The sequence below is a fragment of the Pocillopora damicornis genome, chromosome 4, assembly GCF_964200805.1.
Source record: "Pocillopora damicornis chromosome 4, jaPocDami1.2, whole genome shotgun sequence".
NCBI classification, from domain to species: Eukaryota; Metazoa; Cnidaria; class Anthozoa; order Scleractinia; family Pocilloporidae; genus Pocillopora; species Pocillopora damicornis.
Window position 1 is genome coordinate 19,329,879 of NC_142673.1, and position 27,766 is coordinate 19,357,644.

The 27,766-nt window shown below is 39.4% G+C and overlaps 2 protein-coding genes and 1 pseudogene across 3 annotated transcripts; all 3 read right to left on the reverse strand.

The window, feature by feature from the left end:
- Positions 1–684: 684 nt before the first annotated feature.
- LOC149047155 (tachykinin-like peptides receptor 86C) lies at positions 685–27,451 on the reverse strand (annotated as a pseudogene). The gene is made up of 2 exons (XR_016186333.1): positions 27,315–27,451; positions 685–2,285 (listed from the first exon to the last, which is right to left on the reverse strand). The product of XR_016186333.1 is annotated as a tachykinin-like peptides receptor 86C (transcript).
- Positions 9,326–11,365, reverse strand: LOC149047156 (tachykinin-like peptides receptor 86C). The gene is made up of 2 exons (XM_089205405.1): positions 11,220–11,365; positions 9,326–11,116 (listed from the first exon to the last, which is right to left on the reverse strand). Exon 2 carries the CDS (start codon positions 11,113–11,115, stop codon positions 10,078–10,080), a length of 1,038 nt encoding a protein of 345 aa, XP_089061531.1. The 5' UTR covers position 11,116; positions 11,220–11,365; the 3' UTR covers positions 9,326–10,077.
- Positions 17,824–27,449, reverse strand: LOC149047157 (tachykinin-like peptides receptor 86C). The gene is made up of 3 exons (XM_089205406.1): positions 27,315–27,449; positions 24,662–26,070; positions 17,824–20,071 (listed from the first exon to the last, which is right to left on the reverse strand). The coding sequence occupies exons 2-3, from the start codon at positions 24,811–24,813 to the stop codon at positions 19,186–19,188; spliced, it is 1,038 nt and encodes a 345-aa protein (XP_089061532.1). The 5' UTR covers positions 24,814–26,070; positions 27,315–27,449; the 3' UTR covers positions 17,824–19,185.
- Positions 27,452–27,766: the final 315 nt, after the last annotated feature.

A 27,766-nucleotide genomic window follows, 5' to 3' on the forward strand; every position in this document is an offset into this window, starting at 1 on the left:
GGGAAAAAGGAATAGTAACCTTGCGATATATTTCAGAAGTTTTAAGGATCGCAACTATGAAGCTGTTTTTATTTTTCAGCCTCATTACTCAAGGCGGTAAGAGTCAATTTGCATTTAAAAAACCAAATGAAAAACCAAACCTAAGGACAAGTTCCTAATTTCCCAAGTTCAAAGCTGGTCTCGTGCATTTAATTTGAATTCTCATCAGTCACCTCTGATATTACCCTTATCTTAATGGGCCGATGTAATGACATGTTTTCAGTGGTTTCACGATACCTCTTCTAAATGTCTACTAATTCACAGGGGTTAGAAACATTCACAGATCAAGTATTAGGTTGATTGGCTTCGTAACTACTTACTGTGGATCGATACCTCACCTAAAGAGAGGCTCAAAATAAGCGGGAGTCCCTCGAAGAAACAAAACACTATTGCCCCTTTGCTCGCACATTGGCTAAAAAGGTAGCGGAATGACTACCACACAGAATAGCGGTCTTTAGGGAACGGTGCCCTCGAGAAAATTTCGTTCGAAAGCTTATGGATAGCAAAATCAACTTGCGAATTTAGTAATCTCAGTGCTCACCGGTTAACTTTAGTGATATAAGATGAGATAAATTCAAGTCAGTAGTAGGAGGGATGATCACATGCTACATTTAGCAAAGATTAGCGTTCTTTGTCCCGTCGACGAAAGCCAAAGAGTTCTTTATTATACATTACTTGTTATTATTAAGAAATACATCGAAAAATTCCGATAATTTTTCACGGTATGGAATCTCTTCCAATGGAGGGTTGTGCGTCTCCATAAATCCGGCGGTATTGCCGGATGGCCAACTCTTTAGGAATCTTACAGCTGACAGCTTAATTCAACGAAACATTATTTGCATAGACGATTTTCTATCTTGGGTTCGACTGTAATCTCTTTGAACGTTTCTGTTCATAATCTTCAAGGGTTTGAGAACACAGTGTTCTATTCCTTGACAACTTAGAAAATCAATAATATTTAAAAAACATTGTTCGCAGTTGTCCGTGGTATATTCAGTTTACTAAAAAAACAAAAGGTGCATACTTGTGGATTTACTCTCGGGAAATATTTCGCTACTGAGTGTAATACATATGATCTTCTTCACGCTCCTCAACTGATGCCTCCGACCGACTGTTAATCTTAGCAGCCGTAAGGACGCTTTTCACATGTAAACTTAGTCTGTAGCTTAGCTCACCCTGACAAATATGTCAAAATGATCTTTCTTTATTGTGACAATCGTTTTAAACGGCTGTTTCATAATATATTCTATGTTTCTCCGCTCTGGCTCTGACTGCGGCTTCGTTTTCTATGTTACGTGTGTTGTTTTTAAGGCGAAGTTTCTGAAACAGAACTTTTCTGTAGTTTTTGCATTGAGCAGCGTAAAGAAGAGGGTTTACGAATGAGTTAGAAAATATCAAAAAACGAACGATTCTATGTGCCAGAAACAACGGTTTAAAACTTTGCTCTAAATGACTAGGGGCGAGTGCGGTGACATATAAAAAGAAGACAGCAAATGGAAGGCAGAGTAAGCAAAATGCCAAAGCTAACGAGATGAGAAGCTTTAAGAGCCTTTTCATGTTCCGTTTGCTAGCGGGATCTTCATCCGGTTCACCTGCGCTTGACTTAAGTGCTGCGGAACTTGAAATATAGCAAAAGCAAAGAAAAATTGAAGGGAGCACAATTAGAGCGACAGAATGGCCAAGGATGTAAGCTTTGACGTTCCAAGTCTGGTTCTTAACTGTCCATGGACGCGTGCAGGGATACCGCCATGGCGACAATATGTCATCGTTATTGTGCTTCGTCCATAGCGTATCTGGAAAGCTTGAAAAAGCAGCTGTGACCCAAATAACAAGAATGATAAAGTTTACATTCTTTTACGTCAGAGCCCAACGTTTGTTGAAAGGTTTGATAATACCAAGGTAGCGCTCCATTGCAATGGCACACAGAGTTAACACAGAGGCATCGAAAGAGACACAAACGATTACATTTCCTGCAATAAACTTGCAAAAGATGTCATCCAGTGTCCCGGAACCCAATTGAAACTTGTGTAGTGCAAAGTCGTAGAAACCCGGACAAAATAACAACGTCAGAAAATCGGCTATAGCCAAGTTCGAATTCATCAACAGATAGTTTGTTGTTGTGTGCATGGTTCGTGTTTTCCTTACAATGGTGATGATTATGCCATTTGCCGTGACGCCGAAGAACACGATGGAAGAGTACAATGTAGCAAAAACGAGGAGAAGCGGTAATGTTGCTTCCGTTCATCCTGAAAATAAACTTGCGTTAGCTTTCTTTAATTAATGGAGACTCTTAACCAAATATTAAAAATTTCGTTCAGCATGCTTGTGTTTGAAATGTCTTTACTATACCTTGCGTTTAGTTCACAGCAAATCCGTAGGCGGATCGAGTCTCAAACAATTCTTGCGGCAGCGTTTAAAACGAACCGTGGTAAGCAAGAGGTTGTAACAAAACAAGTGAGTCGGACAGTCCCTCGAACTTTTGAGTTAAAAAAAATATAGAATAGCACGAAAATTACACTTTCAAATTGGTCTGGATTTCATATATTTGATTTACATTTTTTAACATCCCATTGTCCTTAATTTCCCGCCGAAAATTGTACAATAAATTTTGACGTATAAGGGTGTCAATGGGCCGGGGTGATGGTTTTGACGGCTAGTGGTTAAAAATTTGGCTAGTTCCACGGCTTACGGTTAATAGCTTTCTATTGTTATAAAAGGAAAATTTTTAGGGGTAAAACGACTAACAGTTGACCCCATTGAGACCCTTATGTTTATGAAAAGATGCGCATAAATCATCTTAGCGCCGATCTCTCGATTTTCCCGGTGACTTGTGATTAAAGTTGTAAGGAATCACCTCAATAATTGACCAGTTCTTCATCTTCTTAGATTGAATTCTAGTAAATACACCACTGGCTACTGAACAAGCGAGTTATTTTTCGGCACAGACGTAAGTCGCTAGCCATGTTAGTTGAATAGCATTAATTTAGCTCAGATGGTGCATATCGGCTTATACTGATCATGAAAATTAGGAAAATTCGATATATAAAATCCTTTAAAAACATTGACTCAGGCATATGCTTCTGATCGGGTCATAATCTATTGTCTTCCGTGATGCGATCTTCGAAGAGGAAACTGCAAAAGCTTTTTGTTTGTTTAGACCGAATGTACAGAGTTTTGGCACCAATTCGCCAAACTGTACCAAACTGTAACATTTTCCCTGTTAATCGGATGACACGAAGATGATGTATTTACACTCATCTGTCACCAGTAGGATAACAGCCATTCTTATTGTTTGCTTTGCCTTGTTACAACAGCAAACTGATGATGATGTGAAAATTGAATTGAATGTTTTTATATTTAACTGTCAAAAATTATTCGTAACTAACAACTAATGAGTAAGAGATAAGGTCCTATTCAAGTATCACACTTTGAAAATTCGTTTTTGTAAACCGGCGTATGATCTATCGTTTAGAGAGGAATGATCTGGTAACATATTTTGACTCATTTACCCAGCTGTATTTATAATTGTCAAAAATTCAAGTTAATAAATGAAATGGTAGTGAGCAAATGAAAATGGCGACTGTCACTAAGATGAGAAGGAGAGCTACTTGTTTCTTTGTCTTTCTCTCTGTTTCTGTGTCTGATAATTCAGAGAAAATTTCGTTCGTAAAGCACAATCTACGAATGATCTCTGAATAACAGATAAAAAGTATCATAGAACTTTCAAGGCGGAAAAAAATTAAGAGCGCTAGCGAGTATAATGAAGGGCTCGTGGAGGAAATACTCATCTAAACTCCATGAGCGGTTGTACGGACAAGTGTATGGAAGACGAGATATCGTGCGTATCGGCTTGAATTCTGGGATTCAGGAAAGCAAGCGAGTAACAGCAGCACAAAAAATAACATATTTTACGTAGTCTTCATTTATCTCCAAGCTGATACTAAAGAGTTTGAGAAGAGCCAAACACCGTTCCACAGCAATCGTACAGACAATAAGAACGGCGACGAAGATGGTGACCGGGGGCAACATCCTTTCCTTACACAAAAAAGTTTGCAGATAAAAACCCCCGTGAATCCTTTTTTAGGCTGACGTTGGTAAAGCAGAGTCGTACAACCAAGGACAGAGAATGAAAGTCAAGATATCAGCCTCGGCTAAATTTAAGAGGAGATAGTTTGTTGTTGTGTGCATTGAAGGGGTTCTTCGTATTATGGTTATCGCGATAGTATAACTGACAACGCCGAAAACAGCAACGAACGTGTATAAAGTAGCTAAAACAATGTCTGGTGTTGTTATGGTGCCACTATCTGTTGATCGAGGCCTCCAAATTTTCAGTAAAATTTTCTGTCACATTAAAAGATTTACAACGACATGCTGTCTTTAAAAAATACTAAAAATTTTCTACAATAACTTATTTTTGAGACGGCATTTATCAAATATCTCTCTCCATAAAAATGAATGCGTGCTATTCAATTTCAGTTTCATGTGACAAAAATAGTTTTTTAATCGCTTTCGTGGCTGTGTTGAACCGTTCATAAAAATGGCTGGTGATAGTTGGCAGAAGTTACACAATGAATACGTCTAATTTGTAAGAACTCTTCCGTTGTCATGCTATTCAATTTTTAGCCATCTTTAAACACAAGAGTCCCTTAATTGCGTTTCAAGGCAGTCGAAGGTTTTAATAAAACGCCTGGCGATAATCAGATACTGATCGCACAACGCAAATGCCGTTTAGTTCTCAAAAATGCCCAATTGTTGTGATATTCTAATCTTTTCCAAAAAAAAGAGTGTTTTAATTTCTTTTCGAGAGTTTTTGAACCATAACATCGACGCGGTCGGCGATAGCTGGTAAAAATCCATGTTTTAAATGCGAGTGTCGCGACCAAAGATCTGTGATGATGGTCGGAAGAATTATTCATATATCAGCTTGTCATATTTAGTGAGTCTGAGTCGAACGAAGAGCACCTGCCGGAATCTTAATTTGAATTCGAGTTGTTAGGGCAACAGTTTTACCTTTAAAGTTGTAATATGTCACCGACCTAGATGTCTGTTTCACCAAACGTTATTGTATCTCAAACTCACAGACAACTTTCTATATGTATTCAACTTAAGAAATTAGGAACCTTTTTAAGAGCGCAAAGTAAATTTGCTTTTCTTTCATTGAAGAAAGTTTGAAGTTAATGATCAAGTCGCTTATGTAACTTGGCTATGTTTGATACTGGTATTACGACAAAGGACAGCATTGCCTGGGACTCTGCTCAATTATTTACGTTACAGAAATAGCTGCAGAAAGCGATCTTCACCAGCAGAGTTGACCGCGCGAGTGCAGACTGTTCAGCAAGATTAAGCACAAGTGTTTGTCAATGTCACAGTAGGAAATATGGGAAGATTATACTAAAGATGAAGTCCACCATAAGGTCGATGAGATACGTGAGAAAATCGTATTCTGGAGAAGGAATTTATTCAAACTCCCGGGAACAGCTGCGCGGGGAAAGAAATTTATCTCTGAAACAACAAAGTGGATCGAGTTTTGGAACTAAGATGCTATCGAGTTTAAAGATACTGCATTAAAAGTCCTCATAGTGATGCCTGCCTTACTTCTCCAGAAGCCAACATTCAAGTCAGAAGCAAAGGAACACTCCCAGTGTTTGTTAAGGCATTTGACACAATGAGAACTTGGTATATGTTATGAATTCTTTCGTGAGGGTAGTGCGACTGAAGCCAAATTGCTAACAAACCTCAAGGGTCTAAATGAAGAGCAGTTAGCCAAAACCTTTGCTAAGCTTGTGCTTGAAGGAAAGATGAATACTGTTAAGAAACTCTTGGATCAACAGAGTAATTGGGGTGTATTCCCTCCATCCCAAAGCACCATAAATGAGCTAAACGGAAACACCCAGACGCAAGGGAAGCCGATCCATCACTGTTAATGGATGACCATCCGCCGTTTGTCGACCCTGTTATGTTTGAAACAGAATCTACCATTGCAAATGCAGCCCTAAAGACAAGGGGGTCTATTGGGCCCTCTGGCTTAGATGCATATGGGTAGAGGAGAATCTTAGTGCTTGCCAATACCTGAGAAGAACTAAATAACACCATCCTACATAAGCTCTGTGAGAAGATGAACCCAGAAAAACTGAGGGAAAACGACCTGGGAATGATGAAGGGTGCCTCGAGTTATTTTGCAATTATTTCAGTTAAAGTCAGTGAAGTTGGACCTGAACCAAATGGGATTTTACGATGTGTTCAGCCTTTGTTACCGCTGCTCACCAAACATCTGAACATCTCCCATCTACATGTCCTTGTGGCAAGAGATTCGACGTTGATCATGCAATGTCGCGTATGAAAGGCGGATTTGTCCATAAGAGACATGACAAGGTGCGAGGTTTGTTTGCACCTCTTCTCAAAGATGTATGTCATGATGTTTAAGTCAAGCCCCACCTTCAGACCCTGACAGGAGAAGTGTTAACCAGTAGCGCCAACTCCTCTGACAAAGCTCGTTTGGATGTAAGTGCGCGCAATTTTTTGGCAAAGGGGGCAACGTGTCTTTTTTGAAGTCAGGGTTTTTAACCCTTTCGCAAAGAGGCACTTAAACTTGACACCACTCTCTCGAGCAATGAGAACGATAAAAAACTATACTACAACCAGCGAGTCACTGAAGTCGCGTATGACTCCTTCAGTCCTCTCCTGCAGAGAAACCGAGCGAATTCTCTCCGAACTAGCCCTGAAGCTATCTGACAAGAAGCAGATTGATTATAGCATTGCAAATCAATGGCTGAGAGAAAAACTATCTTTTAACTTGTTAAGATCAGCAGTGTTATGTGTAAAGGTTCCAAAACAACCAAATTTTAGTTGAGCCCTGATTTTAGCAGGGAAGCAATCACAAATGTGATTGGAAAGTAGACACGTATTATTTGTAATTTTTTTTCGTAAAGCACCGTGTAAAACATTTTTTACCCTTGAAGGCTCTGTACATCTTTTCACAATAGATTTTTATAAATGAATTTGTGATAACTTTTATCATGCCTTTTATATTTTGATCTTTTATTGAATGATGTTTTTTCAATAAAGTTGACTTTCACGATGGCATTCAACAACAGACCAGTGATGGCTTGTTTTCTCACTTAAAATAGAACAGATTCCTCTAACAGGTGTTGAAAAGTTTGTACCAACGCCACTAAGCAAAATCAATTTGGGAGTAGAACGACCCAACTTTGTCAAAGAATCAATCATCACTTACTATAAGCCTTATCGGGTCTCGTAGTATGATACAGTAATAGTACCGGTTAATCGCTTTGTTCAAGAGCCTTATTCGTGAGAACTGATTGGTTAATTTTGTCGTTTTTTCATTGGCTATAGGACTCCGTAAGCGAGCTGCATGATCTTGATTTCATTAAAACATTCGATTGCTAATCAATTCTCATTTCACACTTTACTTATGCTTTTCCTCAGATTCTTCTTTTTACACGCAATAAACGTTCGAGATTCCTGACAAGACTGAGAAAAGTCTTGGTTGCTAAAATACATTTTCGATTCGTTTTCTTTTCAAGGTGAGGAAACATTATAAACATATTATGTATTCAGCATATTATCGAGTTTTCAAACATGGATTAACTTCAAGGAATTATCATCTTAGCAGAAACTCCTTCGGCATAATTGCAGTTTTGATAGTTTATCCCTTCAATCTCACCACTAAGTCACCCGCTGTTATCTTGTCTAAGTATCAGCGAGTTTAAACATGATTTATCTCGTCACTATGAGGTATGCAATGTGAATGGCAGATGGATAAAATGAAATCTGATCTTACTCATTACTTCAAAAAAATCAAGCCTGGGGAATTCTTTGTAATAAATCTCTTGCTCACGGCCAGGCAAAATATATTATTTTTAACGCTCATAAGATTGGAAGCAGAGGGAGAGACTAATGGCCAATTTTTTTTTTTAATTTTCCGTCATCTTCAATGTCATTGTTATGGCAAGTAAATTAATCTGGGATCGCTCAAATGACGCTTTATTTGGCTTGTGGAAACAAGGTAGTGAAAGCACGGAATATTCATATTTATTAATTAATTATTCATTTGAGGGTACGTGTAAGTGACGCTGTGAATCGGCAGGAGACTATTCCCCATTACGCACTAAGGCCAAGTTCGGAGTCGGAAATTTTCACGTATGAAATAGATGAATGACAGAATACTTGACGCCTTTCGCTCGGCGATGTCGGCGCACAGTCTGTCTAAGTCGAAGTACTTAAAGATGTTTCTCGCGCGAAAATGAACACTAATTTGGTTTTTTTTCTGTTTTCTTTTTGGGTAGACTTGAATGGAAAACACTCCAGAAATCATGAATGTTCTAATGACATATGTTGGAGCACTTTCTGCTTTACGTACTAATGTACCGGCGCCTGTAATTCCATTAAAAGCAGTCTTAGTTTCAAATAATTCCTCAACGACTTTTTGATTTGGTTTCTTCTTTGCTGTGCCTTACGATTGGCTTTTGAACCCACCTATATTCTTCATTTATATGTACGATTCCACGAAAAACCAAATTTGAATTAAAACACATACAGATACGACAAACATCAGAAGGACAAAGAAAAGAATAATAGTATTAAAAAGTAGAAATAAAGGGAAAAGGAATAGTAACCTTGCGATATATTTCAGAAGTTTTAAGCATCGCAACTATGAAGCTATTTTTATTTTTTAGCCTCATTACTCAAGGCGGTAAGAGTCAATTTGCATTTAAAAAACCAAATGAAAAACCAAACCCAAGGGCAAGTTCCTAATTTCCCAAGTTCAAAGCTGGTCTCGTGCATTTAATTTGAATTCTCATCAGTCACCTCTGATATTACCCTTATCTTAATGGGCCGATGTAATGACATGTTTTCAGTGGTTTCACGATACCTCTTCTAAATGTCTACTCATTCACAGAGGTTAGAAACATTCACAGTTCAAATATTGGGATGATTGGCTTCGTAACTACTTACTGTGGATCGATACCTCACCTAAAGAGAGGCTCAAACTAAGCGGGAGTCCCTCGAAGAAACAAAACACTATTGCCCCTTTGCTCGCACATTGGCTAAAAAGGTAGCGGAATGACTGCCACACAGAAAAGCGGTCATTAGGGAACGGTGCCCTTGAGAAAATTTCGTTCGAAAGCTTATGGATAGCAAAATCAACTTGCGAATTTAGTAATCTCAGTGATCACCGGTTAACTTTAGTGATATAAGATGAGATAAATTCAAGTCAGTAGTAGGAGAGATGATCACATGCTACACTTAGCAAAGATTAGCATTCTTTGACCTGTCGACGAAAGCCAAAGAGTTCTTTATTGAACATTATTTGTTATTATTAAGAAATACATTGAAAAATTCAGATAATTTTTGACGGTATTGAATCTCTTCCAATGGACGGTTATGCGTCTCCATAAATCCGGCGGTATTGCCGGATGGCCAACTCTTAAAGAATCTTACAACTGACAGCTTAATTCAACCAAACATTATTTGCATAGACGATTTTCTATCTTGGGTTCGACTGTAATCTCTTTGAACGTTTCTGTCCGTAATCTTCAAGGGTTTGAGAACACAGTGTTCTATTTCTTGACAACTTAGAAAATCAATAATATTTAATCACATTGTTCGCAGTTGTCCGTGGTATATTCAGTTTGATAAAAAAACAAAAGGTGCATACTTGTGGATTTACTCTCGGGAAATATTTCGCTACTGAGTTTAATACATATGATCTTCTTCACGCTCCTCAACTGATGCCTCCGACCGACTGTTAATCTTAGCAGTTGTAAGGACGCTTTTCACATGTAAACTTAGTCTGTAGCTTAGCTCACCCTAAACAGGTGTTTTGTAGTTTCGTGTTCCACAAATTTTAACTAAGTTATCGAGACTGTTAGGCAAATAGGCTTCGATTCCACTTTCGATTCGTTTCTCTTTCTTTGTGTTTCTTTCCATTCATCAAGTAGGAATGAAATGTTTTTTTCACGAACCACGATCTTGACAAATATGTCAAAATGATCTTTCTTTATTGTGACAATCGTTTTAAACGACTGTTTCATAATATATTCTATGTTTCTCCGCTCTGGCTCTGACTGCGGCTTTGTTTTCTGTGTAAGGTGTGTTGTTTTTGAGGCCAAGTTTCTGAAACAGAACTTTTCTGTAGTTTTTGCTTTGAGCAGCGTAAAGAAGAGGGTTTATGAATGAGTTAGAAAATGTCAAAAAGCGAACGATTCTATGTGCCAGAAACAACGGTTTAAAACTTTGCTCTAAATGACTAGGGGCGAGTGCGGTGACATATAAAAAGAAGACAGCAAATGGAAGGCAGAGTAAGCAAAATGCCAAAGCTAACGAGATGAGAAGCTTTAAGAGCCTTTTCATGTTCCGTTTGCTAGCGGGATCTTCATCCGGTTCACCTGCGCTTGACTTAAGTGCTGCGGAACTTGAAATATAGCAAAAGCAAAGAAAAATTGAAGGGAGCACAATTAGAGCGACAGAATGGCCAAGGATGTAAGCTTTGACGTTCCAAGTCTGGTTCTTAACTGTCCATGGACGCGTGCAGGGATACCGCCATGGCGACAATATGTCATCGTTATTGTGCTTCGTCCATAGCGTATCTGGAAAGCTTGAAAAAGTAGCTGCGACCCAAATAACAAGAATAATAAAGTGTACATTCTTTTTGGTCAGAGCCCAACGTTTGTTGAAAGGTTTGACAATACCAAGGTAGCGCTCCATTGCAATGGCACACAGAGTTAACACAGAGGCATCGAAAGAGACACAAACGATTGCATTTCCTGCAATAAACTTGCAAAAGATGTCATCCAGTGTCCCGGAACCCAATTGAAACTTGTGTAGTGCAAAGTCGTAGAAACCCGGACAAAATAACAACGTTAGAAAATCGGCTATAGCCAAGTTCAACAACAGATAGTTTGTTGTTGTGTGCATGGTTCGTGTTTTCCGTACAATGGTGATGATTATGCCATTTGCCGTGACGCCGAAAAACACGATGGAAGAGTACAACGTGGCAAAAACGACATCATGAGTGGTGATAAGTGGAGAAGCGGTAATGTTGTTTCCGTTCATCCTGAAAATAAACTTGCGTTAGCTTCCTCTTTTTAATCGTGACTCTTAACCAAATATTAAAAATTTCGTTCAGCATGCGTGTGTTTGAAATGTCTTTACTATACCTTGCGTTTAGTTCACAGCAAAACCGATCGTAGGCGGATCGAGTCTTAAACAATTCTTGCGGCAGCGTTTAAAACGAACCGTGGTAAGCAAGAGGTTGTAACAAAACAAGTGAGTCGGACAGTCCCTCGAACTTTTGAGTTAAAAAAATACAGAATGGCACGGAAATTACACTTTCAAATTGGTCTGGATTTCATTTATTTGATTTACATTTTTAACATCCCATTGTCCTTAATTTCCCGCCGAAAATTGTGCAATAAACTTTGACGTATAAGGGTGTCAATGGGCCAGGGTAATGGCTTTGACGGGTAGCGGTTAAAAATTTGGCTAGTTCCACGGCTTACGGTTAATAGCTTTCTATTGTTATAAAAGGAAAATTTTTAGGGGTAAAACGGCTAACAGTTGACCCCATTGAGACCCTTATGTTTATGAAAAGATGCGCATAAATCATCTTAGCGCCGTTATCTTTGTGATTAGAGTTGTAAGGAGTCACCTCAATAATTGACCAGTTCTTAATCTTCTTAGAGTGAATTTTAGTAAATATACCACTGGCTACTGAACAAGCGAGTTATTTTTCGGCACAGATGTAAGTCGCTAGCCATGTTAGTTGAATAGCATTAATTTCGCTCAGATGGTGCATATCGGCTTATACTGATCATGAGAATTAGGAAAATTCGATATATTTTTATCTCATTATGTTTCTCATACTGAAGACTTAGCGACTGATTCTTGAGTCATTTTTTGTATTTTGAAAAACTTTGGGATGTTCTAGTAGACTTTAATTCACTTTAACTTCCCCCTCTTCACAGAGTCACGTATTCAGATCTCACCTGTCAAATGTCAGGTCTAACGTAAATTGATAATTTCCTTCCCGCTTAGTTCAAAACTTTATATGTAATCAGAGAGTGATTTATTTGTCTCCTTTCTAAAAGCTTTTATTATTTTATTTCTTTATTGCGTGGCCATCTGCGCACTGATCCTTGTGGAAACTGGGAATAATAAATCCTTTAAAAACATCGACGTGGGCATATGCTTCTGATTGGGTCATAATTTATTGTCTTCCGTGATGCGATCTTCGAAGAGGAAACTGCAAAAGCTTTTTGTTTGTTGAGACCGAATGTACGGAGTTTTGGCACCAATTCGCCAAACTGTACCAAACTGTAACATTTTCCCTGTTAATCGGATGACACGAAGATGATGTATTTACACTCATCTGTCACCAGTAGGATAACAGCCATTCTTATTGTTTGCTTTGCCTTGTTACAACAGCAAACTGATGATGATGTGAAAATTGAATTGAATGTTTTTATATTTAACTGTCAAAATTATTCGTAACTAACAACTAATGAGTAAGAGATAAGGTCCTATTCAAGTATCACACTTTGAAAATTCGTTTTTGTAAACTGGCGTATGATCTATCGTTTAGAGAGGAATGATCTGGTAACATATTTTGACTCATTTACCCAGCTGTATTTATAATTGTCAAAAATTCAAGTTAATAAATGAAATGGTAGTGAGCAAATGAAAATGGCGACTGTCACTAAGATGAGAAGGAGAGCTACTTGTTTCTTTGTCTTTCTCTCTGTTTCTGTGTCTGATAATTCAGAGAAAATTTCGTTCGTAAAGCACAATCTACGAATGATCTCAGAATAACAGATAAAAAGTATCATGGAACTTTCAAGGCGGAAAAAATTAACAGCGCTAGCGAGTAGAATGAAGGGCTCGTGAAGGAAATACTCATCTAAACTCCATGAGCGTTTGTACGGACAAGTGTATGGAAGACGAGATATCGTGCGTATCGGCTTGAATTCTGGGATTCAGGAAAGCAAGCGAGTAACAACAACACAAAAAATAACATATTTTAGCTGATACTAAAGAGTTTGAGAAGAGCCAAACACCGTTCCACAGCAATCGTACAGACAATAAGAACGGCGACGAAGATGGTGACCGGGGGCAACATCCTTTCCTTACACAAAAAAGTTTGCAGATAAAAACCCCCGTGAATCCTTTTTTAGGCTGACGTTGGTAAAGCAGAGTCGTACAACCAAGGACAGAGAATGAAAGTCAAGATATCAGCCTCGGCTAAATTTAAGAGGAGATAGTTTGTTGTTGTGTGCATTGAAGGGGTTCTTCGTATTATGGTTATCGCGATAGTATAACTGACAACGCCGAAAACAGCAACGAACGTGTATAAAGTAGCTAAAACAATGTCTGGTGTTGTTATGGTGCCACTATCTGTTGATCGAGGCCTCCAAATTTTCAGTAAAATTTTCTGTCACATTAAAAGATTTACAACGACATGCTGTCTTTAAAAAATACTGAAAATTTTCTACAATAACTTATTTTTGAGATGGCATTTATCAAATATCTCTCTCCATAAAAATGAATGCGTGCTATTCAATTTCAGTTTCATGTGACAAAAATAGTTTTTTAATCGCTTTCGTAGCTGTGTTGAACCGTTCATAAAAATGGCTGGTGATAGTTGGCAGAAGTTACACAATGAATACGTCTAATTTGTCAGAACTCTTCCGTTGTCATGCTATTCAATTTTTAGCCATCTTTAAACACAAGAGTCCCTTAATTGCGTTTCAAGCCAGTCGAAGGTTTTAATAAAACGCCTGGCGATAATCAGATACTGATCGCACAACGCAAATGCCGTTTAGTTCTCAAAAATGCCCAATTGTTGTGATATTCTAATCTTTTCCAAAAAAAAGAGTGTTTTAATTTCTTTTCGAGAGTTTTTGAACCATAACATCGACGCGGTCGGCGATAGCTGGTAAAAATCCATGTTTTAAATGCAAGTGTCGCGACCAAAGATCTGTGATGATGGTCGGAAGAATTATTCATATATCAGCTTGTCATATTTAGTGAGTCTGAGTCGAACGAAGAGCACCTGCCGGAATCTTAATTTGAATTCGAGTTGTTAGGGCAACAGTTTTACCTTTAAAGTTGTAATATGTCACCGACCTAGATGTCTGTTTCACCAAACGTTATTGTATCTCAAACTCACAGACAACTTTCTATATGTATTCAACTTAAGAAATTAGGAACCTTTTTAAGAGCGCAAAGTAAATTTGCTTTTCTTTCATTGAAGAAAGTTTGAAGTTAATGATCAAGTCGCTTATGTAACTTGGCTATGTTTGATACTGGTATTACGACAAAGGACAGCATTGCCTGGGACTCTGCTCAATTATTTACGTTACAGAAATAGCTGCAGAAAGCGATCTTCACCAGCAGAGTTGACCGCGCGAGTGCAGACTGTTCAGCAAGATTAAGCACAAGTGTTTGTCAATGTCACAGTAGGAAATATGGGAAGATTATACTAAAGGTGAAGTCCACCATAAGGTCGATGAGATACATGAGAAAATCGTATTCTGGAGAAGGAATTTATTCAAACTCCCGGGAACAGCTGCGCGGGGAAAGAAATTTATCTCTGAAACAACAAAGTGGATCGAGTTTTGGAACTAAGATGCTATCGAGTTTAAAGATACTGCATTAAAAGTCCTCATAGTGATGCCTGCCTTACTTCTCCAGAAGCCAACATTCAAGTCAGAAGCAAAGGAACACTCCCAGTGTTTGTTAAGGCATTTGACACAATGAGAACTTGGTATATGTTATGAATTCTTTCGTGAGGGTAGTGCGACTGAAGCCAAATTGCTAACAAACCTCAAGGGTCTAAATGAAGAGCAGTTAGCCAAAACCTTTGCTAAGCTTGTGCTTGAAGGAAAGATGAATACTGTTAAGAAACTCTTGGATCAACAGAGTAATTGGGGTGTATTCCCTCCATCCCAAAGCACCATAAATGAGCTAAACGGAAACACCCAGACGCAAGGGAAGCCGATCCATCACTGTTAATGGATGACCGTCCGCCGTTTGTCGACCCTGTTATGTTTGAAACAGAATCTACCATTGCAAATGCAGCCCTAAAGACAAGGGGGTCTATTGGGCCCTCTGGCTTAGATGCATATGGGTAGAGGAGAATCTTAGTGCTTGCCAATACCAGAGAAGAACTAAATAACACCATCCTACAGAAGCTCTGTGAGAAGATGAACCCAGAAAAACTGAGGGAAAACGACCTGGGAATGATGAAGGGTGCCTCGAGTTATTTTGCAATTATTTCAGTTAAAGTCAGTGAAGTTGGACCTGAACCAAATGGGATTTTACGATGTGTTCAGCCTTTGTTACCGCTGCTCACCAAACATCTGAACATCTCCCATCTACATGTCCTTGTGGCAAGAGATTCGACGTTGATCATGCAATGTCGCGTATGAAAGGCGGATTTGTCCATAAGAGACATGACAAGGTGCGAGGTTTGTTTGCACCTCTTCTCAAAGATGTATGTCATGATGTTTAAGTCAAGCCCCACCTTCAGACCCTGACAGGAGAAGTGTTAACCAGTAGCGCCAACTCCTCTGACAAAGCTCGTTTGGATGTAAGTGCGCGCAATTTTTTGGCAAAGGGGGCAACGTGTCTTTTTTGAAGTCAGGGTTTTTAACCCTTTCGCAAAGAGGCACTTAAACTTGACACCACTCTCTCGAGCAATGAGAACGATAAAAAACTATACTACAACCAGCGAGTCACTGAAGTCGCGTATGACTCCTTCAGTCCTCTCCTGCAGAGAAACCGAGCGAATTCTCTCCGAACTAGCCCTGAAGCTATCTGACAAGAAGCAGATTGATTATAGCATTGCAAATCAATGGCTGAGAGAAAAACTATCTTTTAACTTGTTAAGATCAGCAGTGTTATGTGTAAAGGTTCCAAAACAACCAAATTTTAGTTGAGCCCTGATTTTAGCAGGGAAGCAATCACAAATGTGATTGGAAAGTAGACACGTATTATTTGTAATTTTTTTTCGTAAAGCACCGTGTAAAACATTTTTTACCCTTGAAGGCTCTGTACATCTTTTCACAATAGATTTTTATAAATGAATTTGTGATAACTTTTATCATGCCTTTTATATTTTGATCTTTTATTGAATGATGTTTTTTCAATAAAGTTGACTTTCACGATGGCATTCAACAACAGACCAATGATGGCTTGTTTTCTCACTTAAAATAGAACAGATTCCTCTAACAGGTGTTGAAAAGTTTGTACCAACGCCACTAAGCAAAATCAATTTGGGAGTAGAACGACCCAACTTTGTCAAAGAACCAATCATCACTTACTATAAGCCTTATCGGGTCTCGTAGTATGATACAGTAATAGTACCGGTTAATCGCTTTGTTCAAGAGCCTTATTCGTGAGAACTGATTGGTTAATTTTGTCGTTTTTTCATTGGCTATAGGACTCCGTAAGCGAGCTGCATGATCTTGATTTCATTAAAACATTCGATTGCTAATCAATTCTCATTGCACACTTTACTTATGCTTTTCCTTAGATTCTTCTTTTTACACGGAATAAACGTTCGAGATTCCTGACAAGACTGAGAAAAGTCTTGGTTGTTGAAATACATTTTCGATTCGTTTTCTTTTCAAGGTGAGGAAACATTATAAACATATTATGTATTCAGCATATTATCGAGTTTTCAACATGGATTAACTTCAAGGAATTATCATCTTAGCAGAAACTCCTTCGGCATAATTGCGGTTTTGATAGTTTTATCCCTTCAATCTCACCACTAAGTCACCCGCTGTTATCTTGTCTAAGTATCAGCGAGTTTAAACATGATTTATCTCGTCACTATGAGGTGTGCAATGTGAATGGCAGATGGATAAAATGAAATCTGATCTCACCCATTACTTCAAAAAATCAAGCCTGGGGAATTCTTTGTAATAAATCTCTTGCTCACGGCCTGGCAAAATATATTATTTTTAACGCTCATAAGATTGGAAGCAGAGGGAGAGACTAATGGCCAATATTTTTTTTTTAATTTTCCGTCATCTTCAATGTCATTGTTATGGCAAGTAAATTAATCTGGGATCGCTCAAATGACGCTTTATTTGGCTTGTGGAAACAAGGTAGTGAAATGCACAGAATATTCATATTTATTAATTAATTATTCATTTGAGGGTACGTGTAAGTGACGCTGTGAATCGGCAGGAGACTATTCCCCATTACGCACTAAGGCCAAGTTCGGAGTCGGAAATTTTCACGTATGAAATAGATGAATGACAGAATACTTGACGCCTTTCGCTCGGCGATGTCGGCGCACAGTCTGTCTAAGTCGAAGTACTTAAAGATGTTTCTCGCGCGAAAATGAACCCTAATTTGGTTTTTTTTCTGTTTTCTTTTTGGGTAGACTTGAATGGAAAACACTCCAGAAATCATGAATGTTCTAATGACATATGTTGGAGCACTTTCTGCTTTACGTACTAATGTACTGGCGCCTGTAATTCCATTAAAAGCAGTCTTAGTTTCAAATAATTCCTCAACGACTTTTTGTTTTGGTTTCTTCTTTGCTGTGCCTTACGATTGGCTTTTGAACCCACCTATATACTTCATTAATATGTACGATTCCACGAAAAACCAAATTTGAATTAAAACACATACAGATACGACAAACATCAGAAGGACAAAGAAAAGAATAATAGTATTAAAAAGTAGAAATAAAGGGAAAAGGAATAGTAACCTTGCGATATATTTCAGAAGTTTTAAGCATCGCAACTATGAAGCTGTTTTTATTTTTCAGCCTTATTACTCAAGGCGGTAAGAGTCAATTTGCATTTAAAAAACCAAATGAAAAACCAAACCCAAGGGCAAGTTCCTAATTTCCCAAGTTCAAAGCTGGTCTCGTGCATTTAATTTGAATTCTCATCAGTCACCTCTGATATTACCCTTATCTTAATGGGCCGATGTAAGGACATGTTTTCAGTGGTTTCACGTTACCTCTTCTAAATGTCTACTAATTCACAGGGGTTAGAAACATTCACAGATCAAATATTGGGATGATTGGCTTCGTAACTACTTATTGTGGATCGATACCTCACCTAAAGAGAGGCTCAAACTAAGCGGGAGTCCCTCGAAGAAACAAAACACCATTACCCCTTTGATCGCACATTGGCTAAAAGGTAGCGGAATGACTGCCACACAGAAAAGCGGTCATTAGGGAACGGTGCCCTTGAGAAAATTTCGTTCGAAAGCTTATGGATAGCAAATTCAACTTGCGAATTTAGTAATCTCAGTGATCACCGGTTAACTTTAGTGATACAAGATGAGATAAATTCAACTCAGTAGTAGGAGGGATGATCACATGCTACACTTAGCAAAGATTAGCATTCTTTGACCTGTCGACGAAAGCCAAAGAGTTCTTTATTGTACATTATTTGTTATTATTAAGAAATACATTGAAAAATTCAGATAATTTTTGACGGTATTGAATCTCTTCCAATGGACGGTTATGCGTCTCCATAAATCCGGCGGTATTGCCGGATGGCCAACTCTTAAGGAATCTTACAACTGACAGCTTAATTCAACGAAACATTATTGCATATACGATTTTCTATCTTGGGTTCGACTGTAATCTCTTTGAACGTTTCTGTCCGTAATCTTCAAGGGTTTGAGAACACAGTGTTCTATTTCTTGACAACTTAGAAAATCAATAATATTTAATCACATTGTTCGCAGTTGTCCGTGGTATATTCAGTTTGCTAAAAAAACAAAAGGTGCATACTTGTGGATTTACTCTCGGGAAATATTTCGCTACTGAGTTTAATACATATGATCTTCTTCACGCTCCTCAACTGATGCCTCCGACCGACTGTTTATCTTAGCAGTTGTAAGGACGCTTTTCACATGTAAACTTAGTCTGTAGCTTAGCTCACCCTAAACAGGTGTTTTGTAGTTTCGTGTTCCACAAATTTTAACTAAGTTATCGAGACTGTTAGGCAAATAGGCTTCGATTCCACTTTCGATTCGTTTCTCTTTCTTTGTGTTTCTTTCCATTCATCAAGTAGGAATGAAATGTTTTTTTCACGAACCACGATCTTGACAAATATGTCAAAATGATCTTTCTTTATTGTGACAATCGTTTTAAACGGCTGTTTCATAATATATTCTATGTTTCTCCACTCTGGCTCTGACTGCGGCTTTGTTTTCTGTGTTAGGTGTGTTGTTTTTGAGGCCAAGTTTCTGAAACAGAACTTTTCTGTAGTTTTTGCTTTGAGCAGCGTAAAGAAGAGGGTTTATGAATGAGTTAGAAAATATCAAAAAGCGAACGATTCTATGTGCCAGAAACAACGGTTTAAAACTTTGCTCTAAATGACTAGGGGCGAGTGCGGTGACATATAAAAAGAAGACAGCAAATGGAAGGCAGAGTAAGCAAAATGCCAAAGCTAACGAGATGAGAAGCTTTAAGAGCCTTTTCATGTTCCGTTTGCTAGCGGGATCTTCATCCGGTTCACCTGCGCTTGACTTAAGTGCTGCGGAACTTGAAATATAGCAAAAGCAAAGAAAAATTGAAGGGAGCACAATTAGAGCGACAGAATGGCCAAGGATGTAAGCTTTGACGTTCCAAGTCTGGTTCTTAACTGTCCATGGACGCGTGCAGGGATACCGCCATGGCGACAATATGTCATCGTTATTGTGCTTCGTCCATAGCGTATCTGGAAAGCTTGAAAAAGCAGCTGTGACCCAAATAACAAGAATGATAAAGTTTACATTCTTTTTCGTCAGAGCCCAACGTTTATTGAAAGGTTTGACAATACCAAGGTAGCGCTCCATTGCAATGGCACACAGAGTTAACACAGAGGCATCGAAAGAGACACAAACGATTGCATTTCCTGCAATAAACTTGCAAAAGATGTCATCCAGTGTCCCGGAACCCAATTGAAACTTGTGTAGTGCAAAGTCGTAGAAACCCGGACAAAATAACAACGTTAGAAAATCGGCTATAGCCAAGTTCAACAACAGATAGTTTAGTAAATGGTTTGAACCCAGGAGTATCAGTAGTTTTTGTAGTGTGATCGTCCGGGTGAGTGTAGTTCTGAAAAGAACTGTTGTTGGTGACTGACGTTTCGACTATCTGTGCGATAGTTATCTTCGGAGTCAAGTAAGGAATAGTTGTCAGTCGATGATGTTATAAAGTCTGGTCTGTTGAACGTGATTGGTCTGTTTAGCCGTGATGTGATTGGCTGGAAGACTCATGTAGAGTTTGTTAACAGTCATTGGTCGGTTTCGATCCGTCTGTTGTTTGTCGGTCTGTTTGTCGGTTTGTTCACGTCGTTAATGAGTCGTTTGTAAGGTGCTGGTAATTGTTGACATCTGTTGAGAGGCGTCTGTTCTAAGTTAGTGAACCAGCTTTCCAGAGTCAGTCGTTGAAAGTAGTTTGTACTGTAGGTTAAGCATTTAGCAGAGTCCCAGTCGATTCTGTGATTAGTTTGTCGGTGATGTTCAGAAATGTGATTGTTTACATCGCCATTTCTAGTAGATCGTTTGTGTTCAGTTAGTCGCGTGTTAAGGTTTCTACCAGTCTCACCAATGTAGGAGGCCTGGCAGTCGGAGCATTCGATCTTATAAATCGCTCCCTGTCTGTTGTTGGGTTCGTCTTTGTCTTTAACGTTGGTCAGCAAATGTCGTAAAGTAGTTATAGGCCTGTGAGCTACGCGAATGTTGTAAGGTTGTAGGATCCGCGCGATAGCCTCAGAAGTGCCTTTGATGTAGGGTATAGTAGCTGTAGTCGTGATAGATGTGGAGTCCCTGTTAGTTTCTGTAGTGTCGGTTACCCTGTGAGTGTTTCGTCTAATGAAGTCAGTGTTGTAGTTGTTTTTGTCAAAAACACGGTCAAGGTACTTGTTTTCGTCAGATAAACTGTCCGGTGTGTTGCAAACAAGTTGCGCTCGTCTTGTCAATGTCTTGATAGTCGTAGCTTTGTGGGAAGTCGGGTTGTAGGATGATTCGTCAAGAAGTCTGTCGGTATGCGTCGGTTTTCTGTATATTGTTGTTCGTAGTTCGTTGTTGTTTCGGCCTACCAAACAGTCGAGAAAAGGAAGCTTGCCGTCTTCTTCGATCTCCCTGGTAAACTGAATGTCGGTGTTTTGTTCGTTAAGGTGATTGTGAAAAGCGTCAATTTCGTCTTTGTGTACGGCGGTAAATGTGTCGTCTACGTAGCGTAACCAAAGCGGTATGGTTTGTCGGCAAGTTGCAAGGGCGCGTTCCTCGATGTTTTGCATCACAATTTCTGCGACAACAACGGAGACCGGCGACCCCATAGCTGTTCCGTGCAACTGCTTGTAGTGTTTCCCGTTGTACTGAAAGTAAGTCGATGTAAGGCAGAGGTTAAGTAGGTCCATAATGTCTTCTGTCGGTAATGGTAGTGCATCAGTAGACTGATGGATGGCGGTTTCAGTACACTGTAGAGCCAATTGAAGTGGAATACTGGTGAACAGTGATTTCACATCAAAAGACACAAGTTTGTAGTCGTCAGGTATCTGTACGTCTTTGATAGCGTCAATAAAGTTCTCAGTTGATTGTAGTTTACGTCTCGATTTGTCAGTCAGTGGTTGCAGTATCGTCGTAAGGTATTTGGACAGTTGGTACGTCGGGGACCCACAGAATGAGACTATAGGTCGCATAGGTATCCCAGGTTTGTGTAGTTTCGGTAGTCCGTAAAGTTTAGGTGGTTGTGGTACAGAGCACCTCAGCCGGTAGTAGCGTTGAGTGTCAAAGGCTTCAGTCTTTTTGAGCGTAAGTAATTTGTTGTTGAGTTTGCGTTGTAGTGCTGGCGTCGGGTCACGTTTAAGTACTTCGTAAGTTTGTTTGTCGTTAACAAGTGCGTCCATTTTGTCATAGTAGTCAGTCTTGTCCATAACAACAGTAACACGTCCTTTGTCGGCTGGTAGTATAACAATTTCCTTGTCGTTTTTCAGTCGTTTCAGTGCTTGTTGTTCGTCTTTGGTTAAGTTGCTGTCAGTTATAGAGGCTGATTGTATCGTGGAAGCAATTCTACTTCTGATGTTGTCCTTGGCAGGTTCTGATAAGTCTCGTTGACGAGAAAGAGCCGCCTCAACACTAGATACAATAGACTCGGTCGGTATACGTTTAGGCGTCACTGAGTGTTTCAGTCCGTAAGATAGTACTTGAGTCTCAGTCTTGTCTAGGGGACGGGAAGAGATGTTCCTGACCCAGTTGTCGTCGGTTCTTTGTCGTCTTTTGTCTTTGTTATGTTGAAGTCTCGTCAGTTTTTGTTGATGTTTGTCACGAGCTTGGTAACTCGTTTTGTCGGCTCTTCTGTCGGCAATAGCTGTGACTGTGTCGAGTAAGGTAGTCGGTAATTGCTGTTCCAGTTTGTCAAGTAGTTGTTGTAATTTGTTATTGTAGTGGTTGAGTCTTCTGTGACAGTCGTTAATCCGCGCTTTGACCAGTCGTCGGCAGGTGGATTTGACGATCTGGATGGCCTCTTGTGTGTTCAACGGGGACCTAAGTCGAAGTCCGGCCGGAACGAGACCAAGATCTTTGCAGCGGTGGTTGAACCAGAGTTGTTGTCGTATTCGTCTGGCAATAATTGCGTGACTGATGTAGTTGTTCGCAAGTCGTTCGCTCTGTCGTTCAAGTGAACGTAGTAAAGTAAATGGTTTGAACCCAGGAGTATCAGTAGTTTTTGTAGTGTGATCGTCCGGGTGAGTGTAGTTCTGAAAAGAACTGTTGTTGGACTACTATGACAAAATGGACGCACTTGTTAACGACAAACAAACTTACGAAGTACTTAAACGTGACCCGACGCCAGCACTACAACGCAAACTCAACAACAAATTACTTACGCTCAAAAAGACTGAAGCCTTTGACACTCAACGCTACTACCGGCTGAGGTGCTCTGTACCACAACCACCTAAACTTTACGGACTACCGAAACTACACAAACCTGGGATACCTATGCGACCTATAGTCTCATTCTGTGGGTCCCCGACGTACCAACTGTCCAAATACCTTACGACGATACTGCAACCACTGACTGACAAATCGAGACGTAAACTACAATCAACTGAGAACTTTATTGACGCTATCAAAGACGTACAGATACCTGACGACTACAAACTTGTGTCTTTTGATGTGAAATCACTGTTCACCAGTATTCCACTTCAATTGGCTCTACAGTGTACTGAAACCGCCATCCATCAGTCTACTGATGCACTACCATTACCGACAGAAGACATTATGGACCTACTTAACCTCTGCCTTACATCGACTTACTTTCAGTACAACGGGAAACACTACAAGCAGTTGCACGGAACAGCTATGGGGTCGCCGGTCTCCGTTGTTGTCGCAGAAATTGTGATGCAAAACATCGAGGAACGCGCCCTTGCAACTTGCCGACAAACCATACCGCTTTGGTTACGCTACGTAGACGACACATTTACCGCCGTACACAAAGACGAAATTGACGCTTTTCACAATCACCTTAACGAACAAAACACCGACATTCAGTTTACCAGGGAGATCGAAGAAGACGGCAAGCTTCCTTTTCTCGACTGTTTGGTAGGCCGAAACAACAACGAACTACGAACAACAATATACAGAAAACCGACGCATACCGACAGACTTCTTGACGAATCATCCTACAACCCGACTTCCCACAAAGCTACGACTATCAAGACATTGACAAGACGAGCGCAACTTGTTTGCAACACACCGGACAGTTTATCTGACGAAAACAAGTACCTTGACCGTGTTTTTGACAAAAACAACTACAACACTGACTTCATTAGACGAAACACTCACAGGGTAACCGACACTACAGAAACTAACAGGGACTCCACATCTATCACGACTACAGCTACTATACCCTACATCAAAGGCACTTCTGAGGCTATCGCGCGGATCCTACAACCTTACAACATTCGCGTAGCTCACAGGCCTATAACTACTTTACGACATTTGCTGACCAACGTTAAAGACAAAGACGAACCCAACAACAGACAGGGAGCGATTTATAAGATCGAATGCTCCGACTGCCAGGCCTCCTACATTGGTGAGACTGGTAGAAACCTTAACACGCGACTAACTGAACACAAACGATCTACTAGAAATGGCGATGTAAACAATCACATTTCTGAACATCACCGACAAACTAATCACAGAATCGACTGGGACTCTGCTAAATGCTTAACCTACAGTACAAACTACTTTCAACGACTGACTCTGGAAAGCTGGTTCACTAACTTAGAACAGACGCCTCTCAACAGATGTCAACAATTACCAGCACCTTACAAACGACTCATTAACGACGTGAACAAACCGACAAACAGACCGACAAACAACAGACGGATCGAAACCGACCAATGACTGTTAACAAACTCTACATGAGTCTTCCAGCCAATCACATCACGGCTAAACAGACCAATCACGTTCAACAGACCAGACTTTATAACATCATCGACTGACAACTATTCCTTACTTGACTCTGAAGATGACTATCGCACAGATAGTCGAAACGTCAGTCACCAACAACAGTTCTTTTCAGAACTACACTCACCCGGACGATCACACTACAAAAACTACCAACAGATAGTTTGTTGTTGTGTGCATGGTTCGTGTTTTCCTTACAATGGTGATGATTATGCCATTTGCCGTGACGCCGAAGAATACGATGGAAGAGTACAACGTGGCAAAAACGACATCATGAGTGGTGATAAGTGGAGAAGCGGTAATGTTGTTTCCGTTCATCTTGAAAATAAACTTGCGTTAGCTTCCTCTTATTAATCGTGACTCTTAACCAAATATTAAAAATTTCGTTCAGCATGCGTGTGTTTGAAATGTCTTTACTATACCTTGCGTTTAGTTCACAGCAAAACCGATCGTAGCCGGATCGAGTCTTAAACAATTCTTGCGGCAGCGTTTAAAACGAACCGTGGTAAGCAAGAGGTTGTAACAAAACAAGTGAGTCAGACAGTCCCTCGAACTTTTGAGTTAAAAAAATACAGAATGGCACGGAAATTACACTTTTAAATTGGTCTGGATTTCATTTATTTGATTTACATTTTCAACATCCCATTGTCCTTAATTTCCCGCCGAAAATTGTGCAATAAATTTTGACGTATAAGGGTGTCAATGGGCCAGGGTAATGGCTTTGACGGATAGCGGTTAAAAATTTGGCTAGTTCCACGGCTTACGGTTAATAGCTTTCTATTGTTATGAAAGGAAAATTTTTAGGGGTAAAACGGCTAACAGTTGACCCCATTGAGACCCTTATGTTTATGAAAAGATGCGCATAAATCATCTTAGCGCCGTTCTCTTTTTTCCCGGTGACTTGTGATTAAAGTTGTAAGGAGTCACCTCAATAATTGACCAGTTCTTAAGAGAGTGTCTCTGTAAGAGCGGTCCGGTCGATTTTGCTTGAGACACGGATTTCGCTCGTTTTTCGTGTGTTGTAAGACATTCATGTATCTATACGAAAACCACAATCAGTTTGATCGGATCTCTTTATTTTTCAGAGTTTTACGGAAATTAAATTTCACTCGAGCGAAGGCTTGTCGTGACACTTTTGAAGACTTTAATTTCATACAACTTTGGAGGACAATTTACAAAAAACTACGGAACTCAGCAAAAAACAAATACCACAGCCATGTATATTTACTCTATCTTATCTATCGAGGCGACTTTCGTAAACATCACGTTTCAATCAAGGAAACAGGGAGACTTGAATGACACCTTATCGGTTCGCCTAAATCAAACACGCCAAAACCGATCAAATTCAAGGTAAATTTTTGAAAAAGTGAGGCGTTCTTAACTGATCCAACTAAGATAGCTAGGAAGTAGGTGCCATAGAAAAGGTAACTACAGAAAAAAACTTTGCGGCCCGACCTTTACGAGAACTTTATAGCTCCGTGAACTTACCTAATTTTCGGCAATCTCCAAGTTTGGCCGCCATTTTGATGGACTTGTCAACATGAAGCGTAACCGATATAAATCAAGCAGGTAAATCTAAAACCGTCAGAAATACATACGAAAGCAATTCAAATGAAATTTACTTTCAATTCAAGCGGCAACATTTGAAATTGTTCGTTAAACTTACCATCCCCATGCGACCATTTATTCCAACAATTCAAACACTACAACTTTCTGAATTCCCCTCGTCGATTCCACCGCAAGAAATAACCTGTGCCACCCAAGCTTCGACTCGAATATGAAGCACGAATCAAGTAACATAACTGCTTCATCTTCGCGACAATATCACGCTGGTATTTTGATTTTCCGATCGCCAAGAACGGTGATCAGGAATCGATCGGTTTGTTTACCTCATAAACGTGACCGCTGACCAGCCGCTAAGTGAAAACAGCATAGCGCGGGGTGGGGTGGTTGGCGGGCTTATCGTCATAAGATATTCGAATAAATGCTCAAAAAGCTCTAGGACTATCAGTCTAAACAGTGAAGGCATGCTTCGTGGTACAGACAACTTTTATTTTATTCTCATAACCTTCTCCTTTAAATTAAAACTGGTGTTAATTAATAGAGTTATCAATATATTTTTAACCGGGTACCCATATAACCTTTTTGCTTGTCATCAGTGGTATAAAATAAAATGTCTTTTCCACCAGAACCTTTTATTTATGCCCCATTGCACGGAATGAACACTGTACTTAGAGTGTTTGCTCTAAGTAATTTTTTCTGTTCCCAAGAATGTATGCAAAGTGATAGAGATTTGAATCATTCTGCTGACACGTTCTTTTAAGTTATGGCGCGTGTAGGTTTTTTTATCAAAAGTCGCGCGTGCAACACACCGGAATTGAAAATTCGTCGTAAAATCGCACGAACCTTAGAATGAGTGTAGGCAACTTTGACTTCTGGCGAGATTAAGTGGATGGTTCAAAGGACCCCCTGAGATTTTTTTCAGGACTATAACTGAGATTTGTTAATAACTATGATAATCGTCATCATTAGCGGACGGTGCTTTTTGCCCATGGTTGTCATCAGTATCGTTATCACGCCGGAAGAAGTATAAAGCCGGCATTTCGCCTTACCTAACTACACAGAAAATTGTTCTCTCTTTTGCTCCCCTTGGATCCTGGAAACTGTTGCTATTAAGACGATCAACAAGAAAGCCTTTATAATTATTGAAACTTTTGATTAACAGAATGTAGGAAAAAATCGGTGGGGAGAGTTTTTCGCGTATCTTATAATCTGAACGATAGTTTTAAATAAAAGAAATAACAATTCATTCAATTTACCTTAGTTATCTCGTGTTTAAAAGTGGCGTTTCTGGGGACTGTAGATTCTTCTTTGATTCTTCTTGTCTCAGCCAAGACTCACTATCATCAACTTTTTTCTTGTGCTTCTTACGGCATGGGACACAGAGAGCTGAGGTAAGCGATTGCAAATTTCTCGGTTAAAGTAAAGCCCAGTAGCATCCATCAGGAATTAAAAATCGATATGCACTGTTTACTTTTATTATTCTTAATCAAATAAGGGGTGTTTTAGTCGGCAAATTTAATCATATTGGTTAATGAGAATCATACAAACTGAGGAAAACTGACCGCAAATAATTGTGAACCGTACGCATGAATAAGTATATTGCGTTGTCAGGTGATTTGATCTTCTACAAATACATTATTGATTATCAACTGAGCAACATTATAAATATTTACATCTGTGATTAAAAGCACTTACACATAGATCTATT